The 16,713-nt window shown below is 41.6% G+C and overlaps 1 protein-coding gene across 1 annotated transcript; it reads left to right on the top strand.

Moving 5' to 3' along the window:
* Nucleotides 1-4,105: 4,105 nt before the first annotated feature.
* Nucleotides 4,106-8,115, top strand: LOC306654705 (transmembrane channel-like protein 5). Its single transcript, XM_079128548.1, is given in 5 exon segments — nt 4,106-5,590; nt 5,592-6,336; nt 6,339-6,472; nt 6,476-6,593; nt 6,596-8,115. Coding segments are annotated over 5 exon segments (2,976 nt in total). The 5' UTR covers nt 4,106-4,702; the 3' UTR covers nt 7,687-8,115.
* The last annotated feature ends 8,598 nt before the right edge of the window (nt 8,116-16,713 follow it).

The raw sequence follows: 16,713 nt of genomic DNA, 5'->3' as shown, positions 1-16,713 counted from the left end.
TGTCAAATCACAAAACTCTTCCAGATCCTTCTCCAACGGTTCCATCAAATCTTATTATAAAGCAACTTCCTGAGTTTGAGAACAGTTCTAAAAGAAATAATTCTTCTAAAAGGTCTTGCTGTCCCCTAAGTTAGGAAAGAATAAATGCATAACCCTTTCACATATGAGGTTGACTACACAACACTTAGGAAAAGAAGGTGAGGGATTTCATTCATAAAATTCCTTTTTAAAATGTGATTGCTATATTTGAAAAAAATAATGATTGTCAGGTACTCTGACTATAATGTTTTGTGTAAACATCTTTTTTTTTTTTTTTTTTTTTTTTTTTTTTAAGTTTGTGAACTAATCAGACTGGTCTTCAAACCCTGGAAGGAGACCTCATGTGAGAAGCTCTCCAACCTCATGCAGCACTGCCACAGGGAAGAAATCTCTCCTCATGAATATTCAGTGAACACCACCAAGTGCTGCAACAGACTGAGACAGAGAAGGAGAAAGACAAATGGTCCATCAAATCAGAAGAAAACCTCTTTCCATGATTTATGAAAAAGAGAAATATTGAATCTGGTGCGTTATAAGGTTTTATGTATTTTAAGTCAGCCCATGAATAGCTCTTTTCCTCTGGAATATTCCAATTTGCTTTTTCCTTTTGTAATACTGCTTTTAAGCATTAACAATCAGTTGTGGATGCCAAAATTATTGGGTATTTAAAATATTCCAATATGTATGTCAGCACATCCATTTTAGACTCCAGGAAAGAGGCGCTATTAACTGAACAGTACTGCTGGGGCCACTACCTGCCATTCTTCCTTCTGCTTAGGCATACTGCCCACCTGTCTCAGTTTCAACTATTTAGCCAATGTCCTTAAAGTCTTTTCAACATTATCAAGTGATGTACAGAAATTAGACTGAATTAGATCCATTTTTTGTCTTACTGAGCACTTATTCTGTGCCAGTCTGAACATATACTTAGGATCTTACATCTATCCTCATATAAAGTACCCAGTGTCATTGTAAAGCAGATACATTAAGGTCTCCATTTTACAGATGAAAAATTGGAGTTCAGTGAGGACCTACTCAAAGTCACACAGCTGGTGAATGGAAGAGACTGGATATGTGAACAAGTCAGACTCCAAATCTTGAACTGGAAAGCACACTGCCTCCCACACTTTGCAGATTGCGTGCATTAGGGCCTTTACCATGGCACTCTATCAGCAGCTATGCTCTCCTAGGCTCAGAGCCTTCCCTCCATGCTTTAGTCACATATGATACCCTTCTTTGGAACAAAGCAGAGTTACTAGTCTAAAGTATTCAAGTTAGCTCTATGGTTAGTCCCCAGGAACCCAACCATAACTGACCAGTTGAGAAACCCAGGTGAATCAGAAAACCATACCTTTCATGTTCCACTAAGAAGAGAGTGGTCAAAAATACCATAGGGGACAGCAAGGGATAAATGAACTATATCCACTAGAATTATATAAAAAGATAAATTAGAAGACCAGATTATTTAGCATCCGCATTTGACCACATTTAAAAGAGCTGCTACAAAACAAGTGCCTTGGATGGGAAAAAATCTACTTCAAAAATGTTTGCCAATAAAATTTTTAGGACAAAAAGTGAAGAATACTGGAATAAATAAGAACAGGATTTCAAAATAGGAAAGATATCTAACTGCATAAACTTAACATAATGCCGAATATATCCTTATCCAAATTTGTCTTTCATTTATCTTACTTACCAACCACCTTCAAAATATAATGAAAGTTCAGCCACAAAATCAACTTAGAAAGGAGAATTACCTGGCCTAACTGCATAGATTGATTTAATAGCAAAGTACTTTCCAGCAAAGACATTTATATGCTATCTGGAAGAACTTTCAGCTCTTCATTTTCTATTTTACCAGCAATTGATTTATTATAGGGAAAAGATTCAATCTTTCCTCTTACTCTCAGCAAAAAGTGTCAGCAATATTATTTTTTTAAAAAAGAAAAGATATGATTACGTTACTGTAGTAACGTAATTTTAAATCCTTTGGGTATAAACTGAGGAGTGGGATAAGTGAATCAAAAGGTGGGTCCATTCCAAGTTTTCTGAGGATTCTCCACACTGCTTTCCAGAGTGGCTGCACCAATTTGCAACTCCACCAGCAATGTAAAAGTGTGCCCTTTTCCCCACATCCACGCCAACATCTATTATTGTTTGTGTTCTTGATAATAGCCATTCTAATTGGAGTAAGATGAAATCTTAGAGTTGTTTTAATTTGCATTTCTCTAATTACTAGAGATATTGAATGTAAAAAATTTTTTTAAAAGAAAAAAAAGAAAAGATAGACCTTATTTGGTGTGATCCAATAGGAAATTAGCTTCAATGGTTTCCACTGAATCTGTCAGGGTATGGTATTCACCTTCTGAATACGCTGATCTTCTTCCTCTTTTTGGCCTGTTTCTCCTGCTCCCCAAGAACTCTGGCCCATAATCCTGCTCTAGAAACTACCAGCTTTGGAACCTAACTCGTTCTTCTGCTCTTACACCCACTTGGTTTAGGTGTTTACTGCCTAATGCTTAATCTAGAACATCAGGTCCTTTATAGAAGAACCTATTGACTTTTGTTTTTCCAGAATCAGCACAAAATTAGCACTTAAAAAATAACTGTTAACTGGATGATGGAATATTATAGGAGTTCCAAATGACTTGGATGGAGAACACAATTTTAGGTCATCAAAGATCCTTGACACCAAATAAGAGGAGACGATTTCAAGATAGAGGTTTGACTGATGGGTTTTCTTCCCCTCCTTTGGTGTAATAGGGTTCGTTTGTTTCCTGTCACTTTCTAGAAGAATTTAAACATTAGGCTGGTTACTCAGAAGGAAGCTTCTTTTGAGATTGTCAGTTATTTCGGTTCCAGGTTTAATGGGTCATTAGTTCAAATGCTAAAGACTAAGAAAAAAAAATAATTTAACTTGAAGAAAAAGCAGAAAGAAGAAAATACCTCTCTTGAGCCTAATATGTGCAAAGCCCTGGGTTCAATCCCCAGTACAAAAAAGAAAAAAAAAAAAGAAAGAAAGAAAAGACCTCTTGAAGAAACAAGGAGTTCACCTACATTAAAAAAAAGAAATGGGGTGGGATAATATACAAGAGTGAGGGTGTAGAAGGGGACCTCGGAAGTCCTGAAGTAGTCCAAGGAAAGTAGTCCAGGAAAGGTGAAAGTCACAGTCTCATAGGAGCTGGGCAAGTAGACTGGCAAGTGACAATTAGGCCCAGAAACTAACAAGGGAGCAGAATGCTTCAGTATTCAGAATGTTAGCAAGAATGCCCCATTGCCCTTGCCAAGCAATGACATTAACTGTTCTTTTTTTTTTTCTTGAAGGTGGACACAATACCTTTATTTTATTTTTACATGGTGCTGAGGATTAAACCCAGGGCTTCACGCATGCTAGGCAAGTGCTCTACCACTGAGCCACAACCCCAGCCCTTAACGGTTCTTATTAACCTGTGGTCAGAACTTCACTTGATTTTCAACCAGTACCTCAACCACTGATTGCCCTGTATGGAAAGTTTTCAATCCTCATTAACACAAATACCCCCAATAAAGGGGGTGGGGCCCTGGATATTTGGTGTGTGGGAACAATTATCAGAACATCTGTACTTAAGGAAGAATGAAATGAGCAATGGGTAATAGGATTCCCCATTCCAAAATCACAAAACACTGAACCACCTATTCTCAATGACAGGTACTTGAGGCTTCAGTAGTAATAATTTCTTTGTAGCTCGCTAGTGGGGCTGCTCAGAAAATGTGGAAGCTCAAATGCATATGTTATCTTTTATTCCTTCCTAAAATGTCACCATGCTAGAACCAAAAGAAGAGGAGAGAGGATAACAACAGACAGGAGATAATTTTGGAAGATGGAAATTGGATGGACTAGTGGTAAATGACTTACTCAAGCAGAGGAATTAATATTGGAAAGCCAATAACAAGTAAGCTGGTTGAAGCTCCAGAATCCTAGGAAGTATGCAGAATTTGAGACACTGCTTACTACAGAGGGAGAAGGGTGAGGGGCAAAGCTGAAAACAAGAACATGGTTAAAAATCTAAATAGAGTGGAACTTGCTCTGCTTCCCGGTGCCATGTCCCCAGCGGCTTCCCTCTGCCACACACTTCCTGATGTTCTGCCTCATTCCAGGCCCTGGGGCATGGAGCCCGCCTTCCATGGGCTGAGATCTCTGAAGCCCTGAGCTTCCAAATAAACCTTTCCTCCTGTAATTAATTGTCAGGTCTTTTTGGTTTTGGCAGCCAAAAAGCTGACTAGGACGAGTGCCTAAGGGTGTCCAGGGGAGCCACGTTCCAGAAGGATGCCATGTGCAAGAGTGAATCCAGGCAGCTGCTTCTCCCCTCGCCTCGCTTTGGGTAGGCGGCCTAGGCACTTCCTTATGATGTCCAAGAAGTGAAGTCGCCTCTGCAAAGGACTTTGCTCTCTTTATTGCACCGATGCCAGGAGAACATTGACGAGAGGGAGGAGTCAGAGTTCAGGAAGAAAGACGAGTGTGGACCAGTGGCGCGCTTCTCCCGCGCACACCGTAGGCCGGGGCGCAGCGCCACGATGCGGGGGTGGGAGACGCGCCTGAGTCTGAACAGGTTTGAAAAAGATCCCCAAGTGACTGCAGACACAGGAACGTTTTAACAGTCAGGGGTGAAGAGTCTGTGCCAGCATGTCCGCCTACTACAGGAGCAGCAGCCCCGGGGGCAATGCGGGGTACCCTGACTATTCAGGGTCTCCGAACCATTCTCAAGGGTATTTGAAAATTCAGGATTATCCAGATTTCTCAGGTCCTCAGACCAATCCAGGCTATCCCAGCAAGAGGAGCAATCCATTCTCTGCAGGCTCCAGAACAAATCCAGACCATCCCACATCACTAGCAGAACCAGATTATCCTGGATCTCCCAGCAAACCAGATTATCCTGGTGCCAGGAACAATCCCTATTCTGCAGGTTCCAGAACAAGTCCAGACCATCACGGATCTCTGCCAGAGCCTGATTATATTGAATCTCAGAGCAATCCATACCATCCAGGCTTATCCAGAGAGCCAGATTACCCTGGATCTCAGCAACATCCTGATTTTGCAAGCCCCGGAAGTAGTGGAATGTCTGCAGTCTCCAGGATAAATCCAGGTTATTTGGGATCCCTGGCAGAACCAGACTACCCAGGAGCACAGGACAGCTCTAACCATCCTGGCCCCAGAGCCAATGCCAGCCATCCAGGCTCCAGGAGGAATCTAGAATATGCCGGTTCCAGCATCAATTCATATACAGATGCTCTGGGAGAGCCTGATTATCCAGGTGCTGAGAATAAAACTAGCTCTGCACACATTTGGGGGGAACCAGACTATCCCAATGCTGAGGACTATCGGAATGCTCCAAAGTTTTGGGGGGAACCTGATTACCCAGGTGACAAGAATGATAAGAATGGTCCTGGTTATGGCTCTTCTGAGACCCAGGAAATGATCAGGAGTAATGGTCCCTTGGACATACTTAGGAGAGAGAGTGAAGATTACCCAGGAAGCATTGAAATGACCTCCATGGAGGTGGCAGGTCCGCAGTGAACCGTGTCTGCCAGGTGCTCCTGGAGCTGGCTATGTGAACCCTGCTTACGTGGGTGAACGTGGGCCTGTCTACACTTATGGAAACCTAACATTGTCTGAATGTGATTGGCACAAGTCACCCGAAGGACAAAAGTTAATAGCATCACTGATACCCATGACATCGAGGGACAGAATCAAGACCATCAGGAACCAGCCGAGGACCATGGAGGAGAAGAGAAAGCTCAGGAAGGCGGTCGACAAAGAGAGAAGCAAGCAGTGTCCCCGGACCCTGGAGCTCCGGTGCTGCGCTCAGTGTCTCAACTCCTGCTCTCGGGGTTTCTGGAGATCCAGGAACGGTGTCTCTGAGCTCCTCAACACCACCAGCTTGTGGCAGAAGACGCTCAAGGTCATCGGGGGCAAGTTCGGGACCAGCGTCCTCTCCTATTTCAACTTTCTGAAGTGGCTCTTGAAGTTCAACATCTTCTCCTTCATCGTGAACTTCAGCTTCCTCGTCATCCCCCAGCTGACCGTGGCGGAGAACACCCTGCCATTCACGGGACTGGAGTTCTTCACCGGGGCGGGCTACTTTAGGGACACGGTGATGTATTATGGCTTCTACACCAACTCCTCCATCCGGCATGGGGGCAGCGGGATTTCCTACAACATGCAGCTGGCCTACCTCTTCACCATCGGGGCCTGCTTGATCATCTGCTTCTTCAGCTTGCTCTTCAGCATGGCCAAGTACTTCCGGAACAACTTCATCAATCCCACATTTACTCCAGAGGGATCGCCAAGCTTATCTTCTGCTGGGACTTCACCGTCACGCATGAAAAAGCCGTGAAGCCCAAGCAGAAGAATCTGAGCACCGAGATAAGGGAGAACCTGTCGGAGATCCGTCTGTAGAACACCAAGCTCACTTTTCACCAGCAGCTCACCTGCCTGTCGGCTCACGTGGCCGCCTGGCTGGTCTCCAGCGGTTTGGCCATCGCCTGCTGTGTGGCCGTCTATTACCTGGCCGAGTACACTCCGAGTTCCTGAAGACTCACAGGAACCCTGGAGCTGTGCTGTTACCGCCCTTCCTCGTGTCTTGTATCAACCTGGCTGTGCCGCGCTTCTATTCCATGTTCCGGCTGGTGGAGCGGTTCGAGCTGCCCCGGCACCAGGTCTACGTCCTCCTGATCCGAAACATCTTTCTAAAAATATCGATCATTGGAATTCTTTGTTATTATTGGTTCAACATCGTGGCCCTATCCGGTGAAGAGAGTTGGGAGACCCTGATTGGCCAGGAGATCTACCGGCTCCTTCTGATGGACTTTGTGTTCTCCTTAGCCGATTCCTTCCTGAGGGAGTTTCTGAGGAGGATCATTGGAAAGCGGTTCATCACAAGTCTTGGCTTACAGGAATTCGACATTGCCAGGAACGTTCTAGAACTGATCTACGCACAAACTCTGGTGTGGATTGGAATGTTCTTCTGCCCCCTGCTGCCCTTCATCCAGATGATCACCCTTTTCATCATGTTTTATGTCAAAAATGTCAGCCTGATGGTGAACTTCCAGCCCCCCAGCAAAGCCTGGCGGGCCTCACAGATGATGACCTTCTTCATCTTCCTGCTCTTCTTCCTGTCCTTCACTGGCGTGCTGTGCACGCTGGCCATCACCATCTGGAGGTTGAAGCCTTCGGCGCACTGCGGCCCGTTCCACGGCCTGCCTGCCTTCATCCACTCCGTCTACGGCTGGATCGACACCCTGAGGGGGCGCCCCAGCTACCGGTGGGTGGTGTGGATCTATCACAACCTCATCGGGAGCGTGCACTTCTTCTTCATCCTCACCCTCATTGTGTTAATCATCACCTATCTTTACTGGCAGATCACAGAGGGAAGGAAGATTATGATCAGGCTTCTTCATGAACAAATCATTAATGAGGGCAAAGATAAGATGTTACTGATAGAGAACTTGGTCAAGCTACAGGATACGGCGAAGAGAGCAAACCCCAACGCACTGATACTGGAAAGGAGAGAGGTGGAGCAACAAGATCCTTTTGATTTGGGGGAACAGGCTGCTGTTCCTGACCTGCGACTTAGGCAATCATTTCAAGATGATAATTCAAAGGCATGACGATGGTCCTGGTAAACAGACACCTAGCAACTAAAGAAAGAAGATAAAAGTGGGACTTCTTCCGTGATACCTGGGCCTTCAGGAACTTCCTAGAAGAGGAAGCCACACCTTACCCAGGAGCCGTAAATGACCCACCCTGTCAATGCCAAAGTAAAATTGGGCCTGCCCTGCTATTTTACAAACCCAATTACTGATTTTTCAAGGCAACCTACTCCAGGATTTCCCAGTAAAACAGTTGTAATATTGAAATTATCCCACAAAATCTTGGGAAGAGATAATCTGGGAATGCTGCATTTTGTCTCCAAGAATTTTTTGTCTGAATGATTAGTCCTTAGGAATCTCTCTTCCCAGAACTCCCAGGACCTGACGAAGGTTTACAAACTGGTGCTAAGAAAAGTGGTCCAGAATGAATAAAAATGTGATCTTCAATCAGGGGAAAAAAAAAAAAAAATCTAAATAGAGAGCTGTTATTTACCAAGATCCGTTTACCCACCCCACCCAGCCAGCCAACTTCCCCTGTCCTGCCTCATGAGGAAAATGGAGGTTCACTCTAGATGAATCAAACCAAGGATTCCCTTTTCCCTATCAACTCCTAGAACACTGGGAGTCAGGAAATTGTGGAATCCCTTCATGGGGTTGATCAGTTTAAATGAAAAAAAAAAAGCTGATATCATGAGATCTGGTGTCTTTTGCAAAGTAAACCACTAGATCTTTGCCCAGCAAACAAGCCCAGCCAGTTCTTTACCTCAAATTCTTGCTTCCCTCTTAGATATAAACAGTAAGTCACGGCACTTCATGTTGCTCCAGGACTCAGGATTCAAAAGAGGATATTGAGATATTGAGAGACTTGGGACCAACTCAAAGCAGCCGGGTGAGTCTCTCCCGTTGGGGAGGCATCCCAGATGGGGCGGTAGTCCCAGAACGCAGGGAACTTTGTGAAGTAGAGCTGCCCAACAAGACACCCCTCCCCCTGCTGGAACAGTGAACACGGACAACTGGGAGCATCGTAGAGGAGGCCGCTCAGCACAGTGCTTGGACTCGGAGCAACCACTGGGGATCCGGGCGGCTGCCCAAAGGAGGAGCTTCGTGGCAAGCTGTTTGGACTCAGAGCGATTGCTCCTGAACACCGGGGGAGGCTGTCCAGAGAAGGAAGAGGAGTACAGTGGGTCACTTGGACTCAGAGTGATGCACCAGGGCTACGGGAGGTTGTTGGGAGGAGGAGGTGCACAGTGAATTGCTTGGACTCCTAGAGACCACACTGGAACACCGGGTGGCTGCCCGGAGGAAGAGGCGTGCGGCAGGTCTCTGGGACTCAGAGCAACTGGATGGGACTCCAGGTGGCTGCTCAGAGGAGGGGCCGCATAGCCAGGCGATTAGGTGCAGAGCAGAGTCCCAGGACCTAGGCGGCTTCTTGGTGGAAGAGCCCCACAGAGACAAGCTGAGGGGCAGAGCGAAGGTTCCAGGACTGCGGGCAGATTCTCTGAGGAGAGGCAGCCTAAGGACTCGTCTGCGAAGGGTGAGGCTCCCAGAACCAAGAGGTAGGTCTGAGCCCCTGGGAACAAGGCAGAGGAAGGCAGCCCAGCCCAGGCGGTAGTTGTGGATTGAGGGGAACCTCTAGGATGGAAACTGACCAACGAGACCTCCCCACCGGGTGAGTCTTTCCTGCTGGGTGAGGTTTCCCCACAAGGACGGTAAAACCAGAGACAAAGGCACAAACAGGCCTTGCCTCAGCCCGCAGCCTAGTTCCCCTTTGGATGACCATTGGTCAACAAGTGGAGGCACCTCTGCCCACTAGCAGGGAATATAACCCACCTGAAGGCCACCACCCCTAGAGAGGCAGCTTCCTTGTAGAGTACCGCACTATCAACTTCCTCCAAGACTTCAGGCTACTGAAGGGTAAGAGGGGATATATTAGAAATCTTCAGGGACATTGTAAGTCAATAGAGGAAATCTGCAATAACTCAGCGGTCCACTGATACCTGAACAATATGAGAAAACAAGGGAAGAAAATGCCACAAACAAATCTAGATGTTACATCAATAAAATCCAATGACAGCATGGCAGAAAAAATGTCAGAAAGGGAGTTCAAAATGTACATAATTAAAATGATCAGGGAAGCAAACGAGATGAAAGAGCAAATGCAGGCATTGAATGATGAGATGAAAGAACAAATGGTGGCATTGAATGATTGCACCAATTGACAGTTAAAAGAGCAAATACAGGAAGCAAAAGACCATTTCAATAAAGAGTTAGAGATATTAAAAAAAAAAAAAAACAGAAAACTTCAAATGAAGGAAACAATAAACCAAATTAAGAACTCCATAGAAGCATAACCGATAGGATAGAACACCTGGAAGACAGAACCTCAGATTTGAAGACAAAATATTTAACCTTAAAAACAAAGTTGACCAAACAGAGAAGATGGTAAGAAATCATGAACAGAATCTACAAGAATTATGGGATATCATGAAAAGGCCAAATTTAAGAATTATTGGGATTGAGGAAGGCTTAGAGAAACAAACCAAAGGAATGAACAATCTATTCAATGAAATAATATCAGAAAATTTCCCAAACCTGAAGAATGAAGTGGAAAATCAAGTTCAAGAGGCTTATAGGACTCCAAATATACAAAATTACAACAGACCCACACCAAGGCACATTATAATGAAAATACCTAACATACAAAATAAAGACAGAATTTTAAAGGCTGTGAGAGAAAAGAACCAAATTACATTCAGGGGGAAACCAATACGGATATCAGCAGATTTTTCAATCCAGACCCTCCAAGCTAGAAGGGCCTGGAACAACATTTTTCAAGCCCTGAAAGAAAATGGATGCCAACCAAGAATCTTATACCCAGCAAAACTTACCTTCAAATATGACGATGAAATAAAATCCTTCCATGATAAACAAAAGCTAAAAGAATTTACAAAAAGAAAGCCAGCATTACAGAACATTCTCAGCAAAATATTCCATGAGGAAGAGATGAAAAACAAAGACGCAAATCAGCAAAGGGAGGAATTGTCCTAAAAGAATTGTTAAATAAAGGAGGAAACAAGTTGTGTCAAAAAATAAATAAATAAAATTTAAAAAATGAACCAAATGACTGGAAATACAAATCATATCTCAATAATAACCCTGAACGTTAATGGCCTGAACTCATCAATCAAAAGACATAGACTAGCAGATTGGATTAAAAAGAAAAATCCAACAATATATTGCCTGCAAGAGACTCACCTCATAGAAAAAGATACCCATAGACTAAAGGTGAAAGGATGGGGAAAAACATATCATGCACATGGACTCAGCAAAAAAGCTGGGGTATCCATCCTCATTTCAGATAATGTGGACTTCAAGCCAAAATTAGTCAGAAGGAATAAAGAAGGATATTTCATACTGCTTAAGGGAAGCATAAATCAGCAAGATATAATAATCATAAACATCTATGCCCCAAACAGTGGCTCATCCATGTATGTCAAACAAATCCTTCTCAATTTCAGAAACCAAATAGACCATAACACAATAATACTAGGTGATTTTAACACGCCTCTCTCACCACTGGACAGATCTTCCAAACAAAAATTGGACAAAGAAACCATAGATCTCAATAACACAATCAATAATTTAGACTTAATGGACATTTATAGAATATACCATCCAACCAAGAGTGAATACACTTTCTTCTCAGCAGCACATGGATCCTTCTCTAAAATAGACCATGTTTTATGCCACAAAGCCAATGTTAGCAAATACAAGAAGATAGAACACTACCTTGTATTCTATCAGATCATAACGTATTGAAATTAGAAATAAATGAAAGAGTAAAAAACAGAAACTACTACTCCAACACCTGGAGATTAAACAATATGCTATTATATGATGAATGGATAACAGAAGGTATTACGAAGGAAATTTTAAAATTCTTAGAGATAAATGAGAACAAAGAAACATCATATCAAAATCTCTGGGACACTATGAAAGCAGTACTTAGAGGAAAATTTATTTCATGGAGCGCATTCAATAAAAGAAGTAAAACTCAACAAATAAACGACCTAACACTACAGCTCAAAGCCCTAGAAAAAGAAAAACAGAGCAACACCAAAAGTAGTACAAGACAGGAAATAGTTAAACTCAGAGCTGAAATCAACGAAATTGAAACAAAAAAAAAAAATACAAAAAATTGACAAAATAAATAGTTGGTTCTTCGAAAAAATAAACAAAATTGATAGACCTTTAGCCACACTAACAAAGAGAAGACGAGAGAAAACCCGGATCACTAAAATTCGAAATGAACAAGGAAATATCACAACAGACAGGATTGAAATACAAAACATAATTAGAAGCTATTTTGAAAATCTATACTCCAACAAAATAGAAAATTTCAAAGACATCAACAGGTTTCTAGAGACATATGAATTGCCTAAACTGAACGAGGAGGACATACACAATTTAAATAGACCAATTTCAAGTAATGAAATAGAAGAAGTCATCAAAAGCCTACCAACAAAGAAAAGTCCAGGACCAGATGGGTTCTCAGCCCAGTTCTACTAAACTTTTAAAGAAGAGCTCATTCCAATACTTCTCAAAGTATTCCATGAAGTAGAAGAGGAGGGAACCCTCCCAAACTCATTCTATGAAGCCAATATCACCCTGATACCTAAACAAGACAGAGACACATCGAGGAAAGAAAATTTCAGACCAATATCCTTAATGAACATCAACGCAAAAATTCTCAACAAAATTTTAGCAAATCGCATACAAAAACATATTAAAAACATTGTGCACCACGATCAAGTGGGTTTCATACCAGGGATGCAAGGTTGGTTCAACATCAGGAAATCAATAAATGTCATTCACCATATCAATAAACTTAAAGTCAAGAATCACATGATTATTTCAATAGATGCAGAAAAAGCATTTGATAAAATACAGCACCCCTTCATGCTCAAAACACTAGAAACAATAGGGATAGTGGGAACATTCCTTAACTTTGTAAAGGCCATCTATGCTAAGCTCATGGCCAATATCATTCTAAATGGTGAAAAACTGAAAGCAGGGAACTGGAACAAGGCAGGGATGCCCTCTTTCACCACTTCTATTCAATATCGTCCTTCAGACTCTAGCCAGAGCAATTAGACAGACCAAAGAAATTAAAGTGATACGAATAGGAAAAGAAGAATTCAAAGTATCCCTATCTGTTGATGATATGATTATATATTTAGAGGAACCCGGAAATTCCACCAGAAAACTTTTAGAACTCATAAGTGAATTCAGTAAAGTAGCAGGTTACAAGATCAATGCTCATAAATCCAATGCATTTTTATACTAAAGTGATGAATCTTCAGAAAGAGAAGTTAGGAAAACTACCCCATTCACAATAGCCTCGAAAAAAATAAAATACTTGGGAATCAATCTCACAAAAGAGGTGAAAGACCTCTACAATGAGAACTACAGAACACTAAAGAAAGAAATTAAAGAAAACCTTAGAAGATGGAAAGATCTCCCATGTTCTTGGATAGGAAGAATTAATATTGCCAAAATGGCCATACTACCAAAAGTCCTATACAGATTCAATGCAATTCCAATTAAAATCCCAATGACGTACCTTACAGAAATAGAGCAAGCAATCATGAAATTCATCTGGAAGAATAAGAAACCCAGAATAGCTAAAGCAATCCTTAGCAGAAAGAGCGAAGCAGGGGGTATCGCAATACCAGATCTTCAACTCTACTACAAAGCAATAGTAACAAAAACGGCATGGTATTGGTACCAAAATAGAAAGGTAGATCAATGGTACAGAATAGAGGACACGGACACAAACCCAAATAAATACAATTTTCTCATACTAGACAAAGGTGCCAAAAATATGCAATGGAGAAAAGATAGCCTCCTCAACAAATGGTGCTGGGAGAATTGGAAATCCATATGCAACAGAATGAAACTAAACCCATATCTCTCACCATGCACAAAACTAAACTCAAAATGGATTAAGGACCTCGGAATCAGACAAGAGACCCTGCAGATTATAGAAGAAAAAGTAGGTCCAGATCTTCAACATGTTGGCTTAGGACCAGACTTCCTCAACAGGACTCCCATAGCACAAGAAATAAAAGCAAGTATCAATAACTGGGATAGATTCAAACTTAAAAGCTTTCTCTCAGCAAAGGAAACTATCAGCAATGCGAAGAAAGAGCCTACAGAGTGGGAGAAAATCTTTGGCAATCATACTTCAGATAGAGCACTAATCTCCAGAATCTATAAAGAACTCAAAAAACTCTACACGAAGAATACAAATAACCCAATCAACAAATGGGCTAAGGAAATGAATAGACACTTCACAGAAGAAGATCTACAAGCAATCAACAAACATATGGAAAAATGTTCAACATCTCTAGTAATAAGAGAAATGCAAATCAAAACCACCCTAAGATTCCCTCTCACCCCAATTAGAATGGCAATTATCAAGAATACGAGCAACAACAGGTGTTGGCGAGGATGTGGGGAGAAAGGTACACTCATACATTGCTGGTGGGGCTGCAAATTAGTGTAGCCACTCTGGAAAGCAGTGTGGAGATTCCTCAGAAAACTTGGAATGGAAGCACCATTTGACCCAGCTATCCCACTTCTTGGCCTATACCCAAAGGACTTAAAATCAGCATACAACAGAGATGCAGCAGAGATGCAGCCACATCAATGTTCATAGCTGCTCAATTCACAATAACCAGACTGCGGAACCAACCTAGATGCCCTTCAATTGATGAATGGATAAAGAAACTGTGAGATATATATATATATATATATATATATATATATATATATATATATATATATATATATATCGGAATATTGCTCACATAAAGAATGATAAAATTATGGCATTTGCAGGCAAATGGATGAAATTGGAGAATATCATGCTAAGTGAGATAAGCCAATCTCAAAAAACCAAAGGACGAATGAACTCGCTGATAAGTGGATGATGACACATAATGGGGGGTGGGAGGGATTAGGTTTAGGGTTAGAGTTAGGGTTATGGAGCGGGGCAAGAATGGAGGAAGGACTGTATAGAGGGAAAAGAGGGGTGGGACGGGTGGAGGGAAGGGAAAAAATAACAGAATGAATCAAACATTACCCTATGTAAATTTATGATTACACAAATGGTATGCCTTTACTCCATGTACAAACAGAGAAACAAAATGTTTACAATAAAAAAAAAAGAACAGTAAGTCAGCCATCACTAGCCTTTTGAGGAAAGCCTCAGTGTGAAGGAGTCCTAAACAAACAAACAAAAAAATTAAAGGGAACTCAGTAAAGAGAAAATAGAGAAAAAGAAGTCAACTATAATAAATAACCTCAGAGGAATAAAAAAAGGGTATTACAGATCAAATTCAGAGGATAATGAAGCAATCTTGAAACTTTAAAAAAGAAGAAACTTTAAAATTTTAGAAAAGAGCTGGGAGTTTTAAAAAGTTGCTTTTTTTTTTTTTTTTTTTTTTTTTTTTTTGCCTATTTCTTCCAAAAGGTTTGAAACCAGAAAAACATGAACAATAGGAATAAGATTGCTGGAAATGACAGAGAGAACAGAGGGGAAAAAAAACTATTAAAGAAATAATTCCCAGAATTAAAGAATATGGGTTTTCAAACTGCAAGATTATACTTGGTGTCAAGGAGCATTATTTTGTACTTTTAGATCTACCGTAACGTCTAGATCCGATAGCTTTAGATTAAAAGATTCCATTCAAAATTTCAGCATTGCAAATGGATCAGGCTTTTCAACAACCATACTTAGAAGCTGAATGACACTGTCTTTAAATATGACAGGAAATTGTGTCCAATTTAGGATTTTATATCCAGCCAAACTATCAAGTATGACAATAAAACATTTTAAAATATATAAGCTTTCAAAAAATAAATTACCTTCCATGCATCATCCTCGGAAGCTACAGGAGAGTGTACTTCACTAAAACAAATTGTTTATTATGTTCTCTTGGTTTCCTTTTAATACCTGCCGTGGTATCTTCCCTTTCATCTTATTATCAATTTGTGTTCTCTCACTTCTTCCCCCTCCCCCCATCCCTGTCTCTCTCTGACTCTTGCTAGAGGTCTATTTTATTAATGTTTACAACAAATCAATTTTTACTTCATTAATTTTATTTGGGTTTTTTCCCTTATTTTTCTGTCTACTTTAAGTTCTGCTTTCTCTTCTTTTTTGAGCTTTGTAAGGCAGAAATGTATAACACTGGTATTAAAACTTTCTTCTTCCCTAATATGTGTATTTAAAGGTTGAACCTTCCCTCTGTACTATTGTTAGCTGCATCCCATAGGTTTTGATATACATTTCCACAATCATTCATTTAAAAATATTTTCCAGTTCCTCAATGTGATGTCTTTTCTGATCCATGGTGTTATGGTTTGGATCTGGATTGTGCCCCAAAGGTTTATGGGTCGCAGATTAGTTCCCCAAGGCAGCAGGGTTCAGAGTCGGGCCCCTGGGAAGTGACTGGTTCATGAGGACTCTGACCCCATTGAGAAATTCTTCATTTGAACGAACTATTGGGAAGTGGTAGAAAATGTAGGAGGTAGGTCCTAGTAGAAGGGAGTTGGTCCTTGGAGGCACGCCTTGGGGACTATATCTTGTCTCTAAATCTTTCCTCTTGTTTTCTTTCTCCTCCTTCCTCTCCCCCCTCCTCCTCCCTCCTCCTCTTCCTCCTATTCCTCTTCCTCTTTCCTCCTCTTCCTTCCTCTTCCTCCTTCCTCCTTCCATCTTCCTTCTTTCCTTCTTTCTTCCTCTCCGTCTCTACCACCCCACAACACATACACACACGCACACTGCCTACCTGCCAGGAGCTGAGTGGCTTTCATCTGCCATGCCTTCTGCCATGATGTTCTGCCTCACATCAGGCCCAAACCAATGGAGCCCGCTAACCATGGATTAAAACCTCTGAAACTGTGAGTCAAAATAAATCTTTCCTCCTCCAAGTTGTTTTTCTCAGGGTTTTCTTTTTTTTCCACAGCAGTGAAAAGCTGACT

The sequence above is a fragment of the Sciurus vulgaris genome (genome assembly GCF_902686455.1).
Source record: "Sciurus vulgaris genome assembly, chromosome: 2".
NCBI lineage: Eukaryota > Metazoa > Chordata > Mammalia > Rodentia > Sciuridae > Sciurus > Sciurus vulgaris.
Note: the sequence above shows the minus strand (reverse complement) of the source record. Positions and strands in the feature narration are given on the sequence as shown.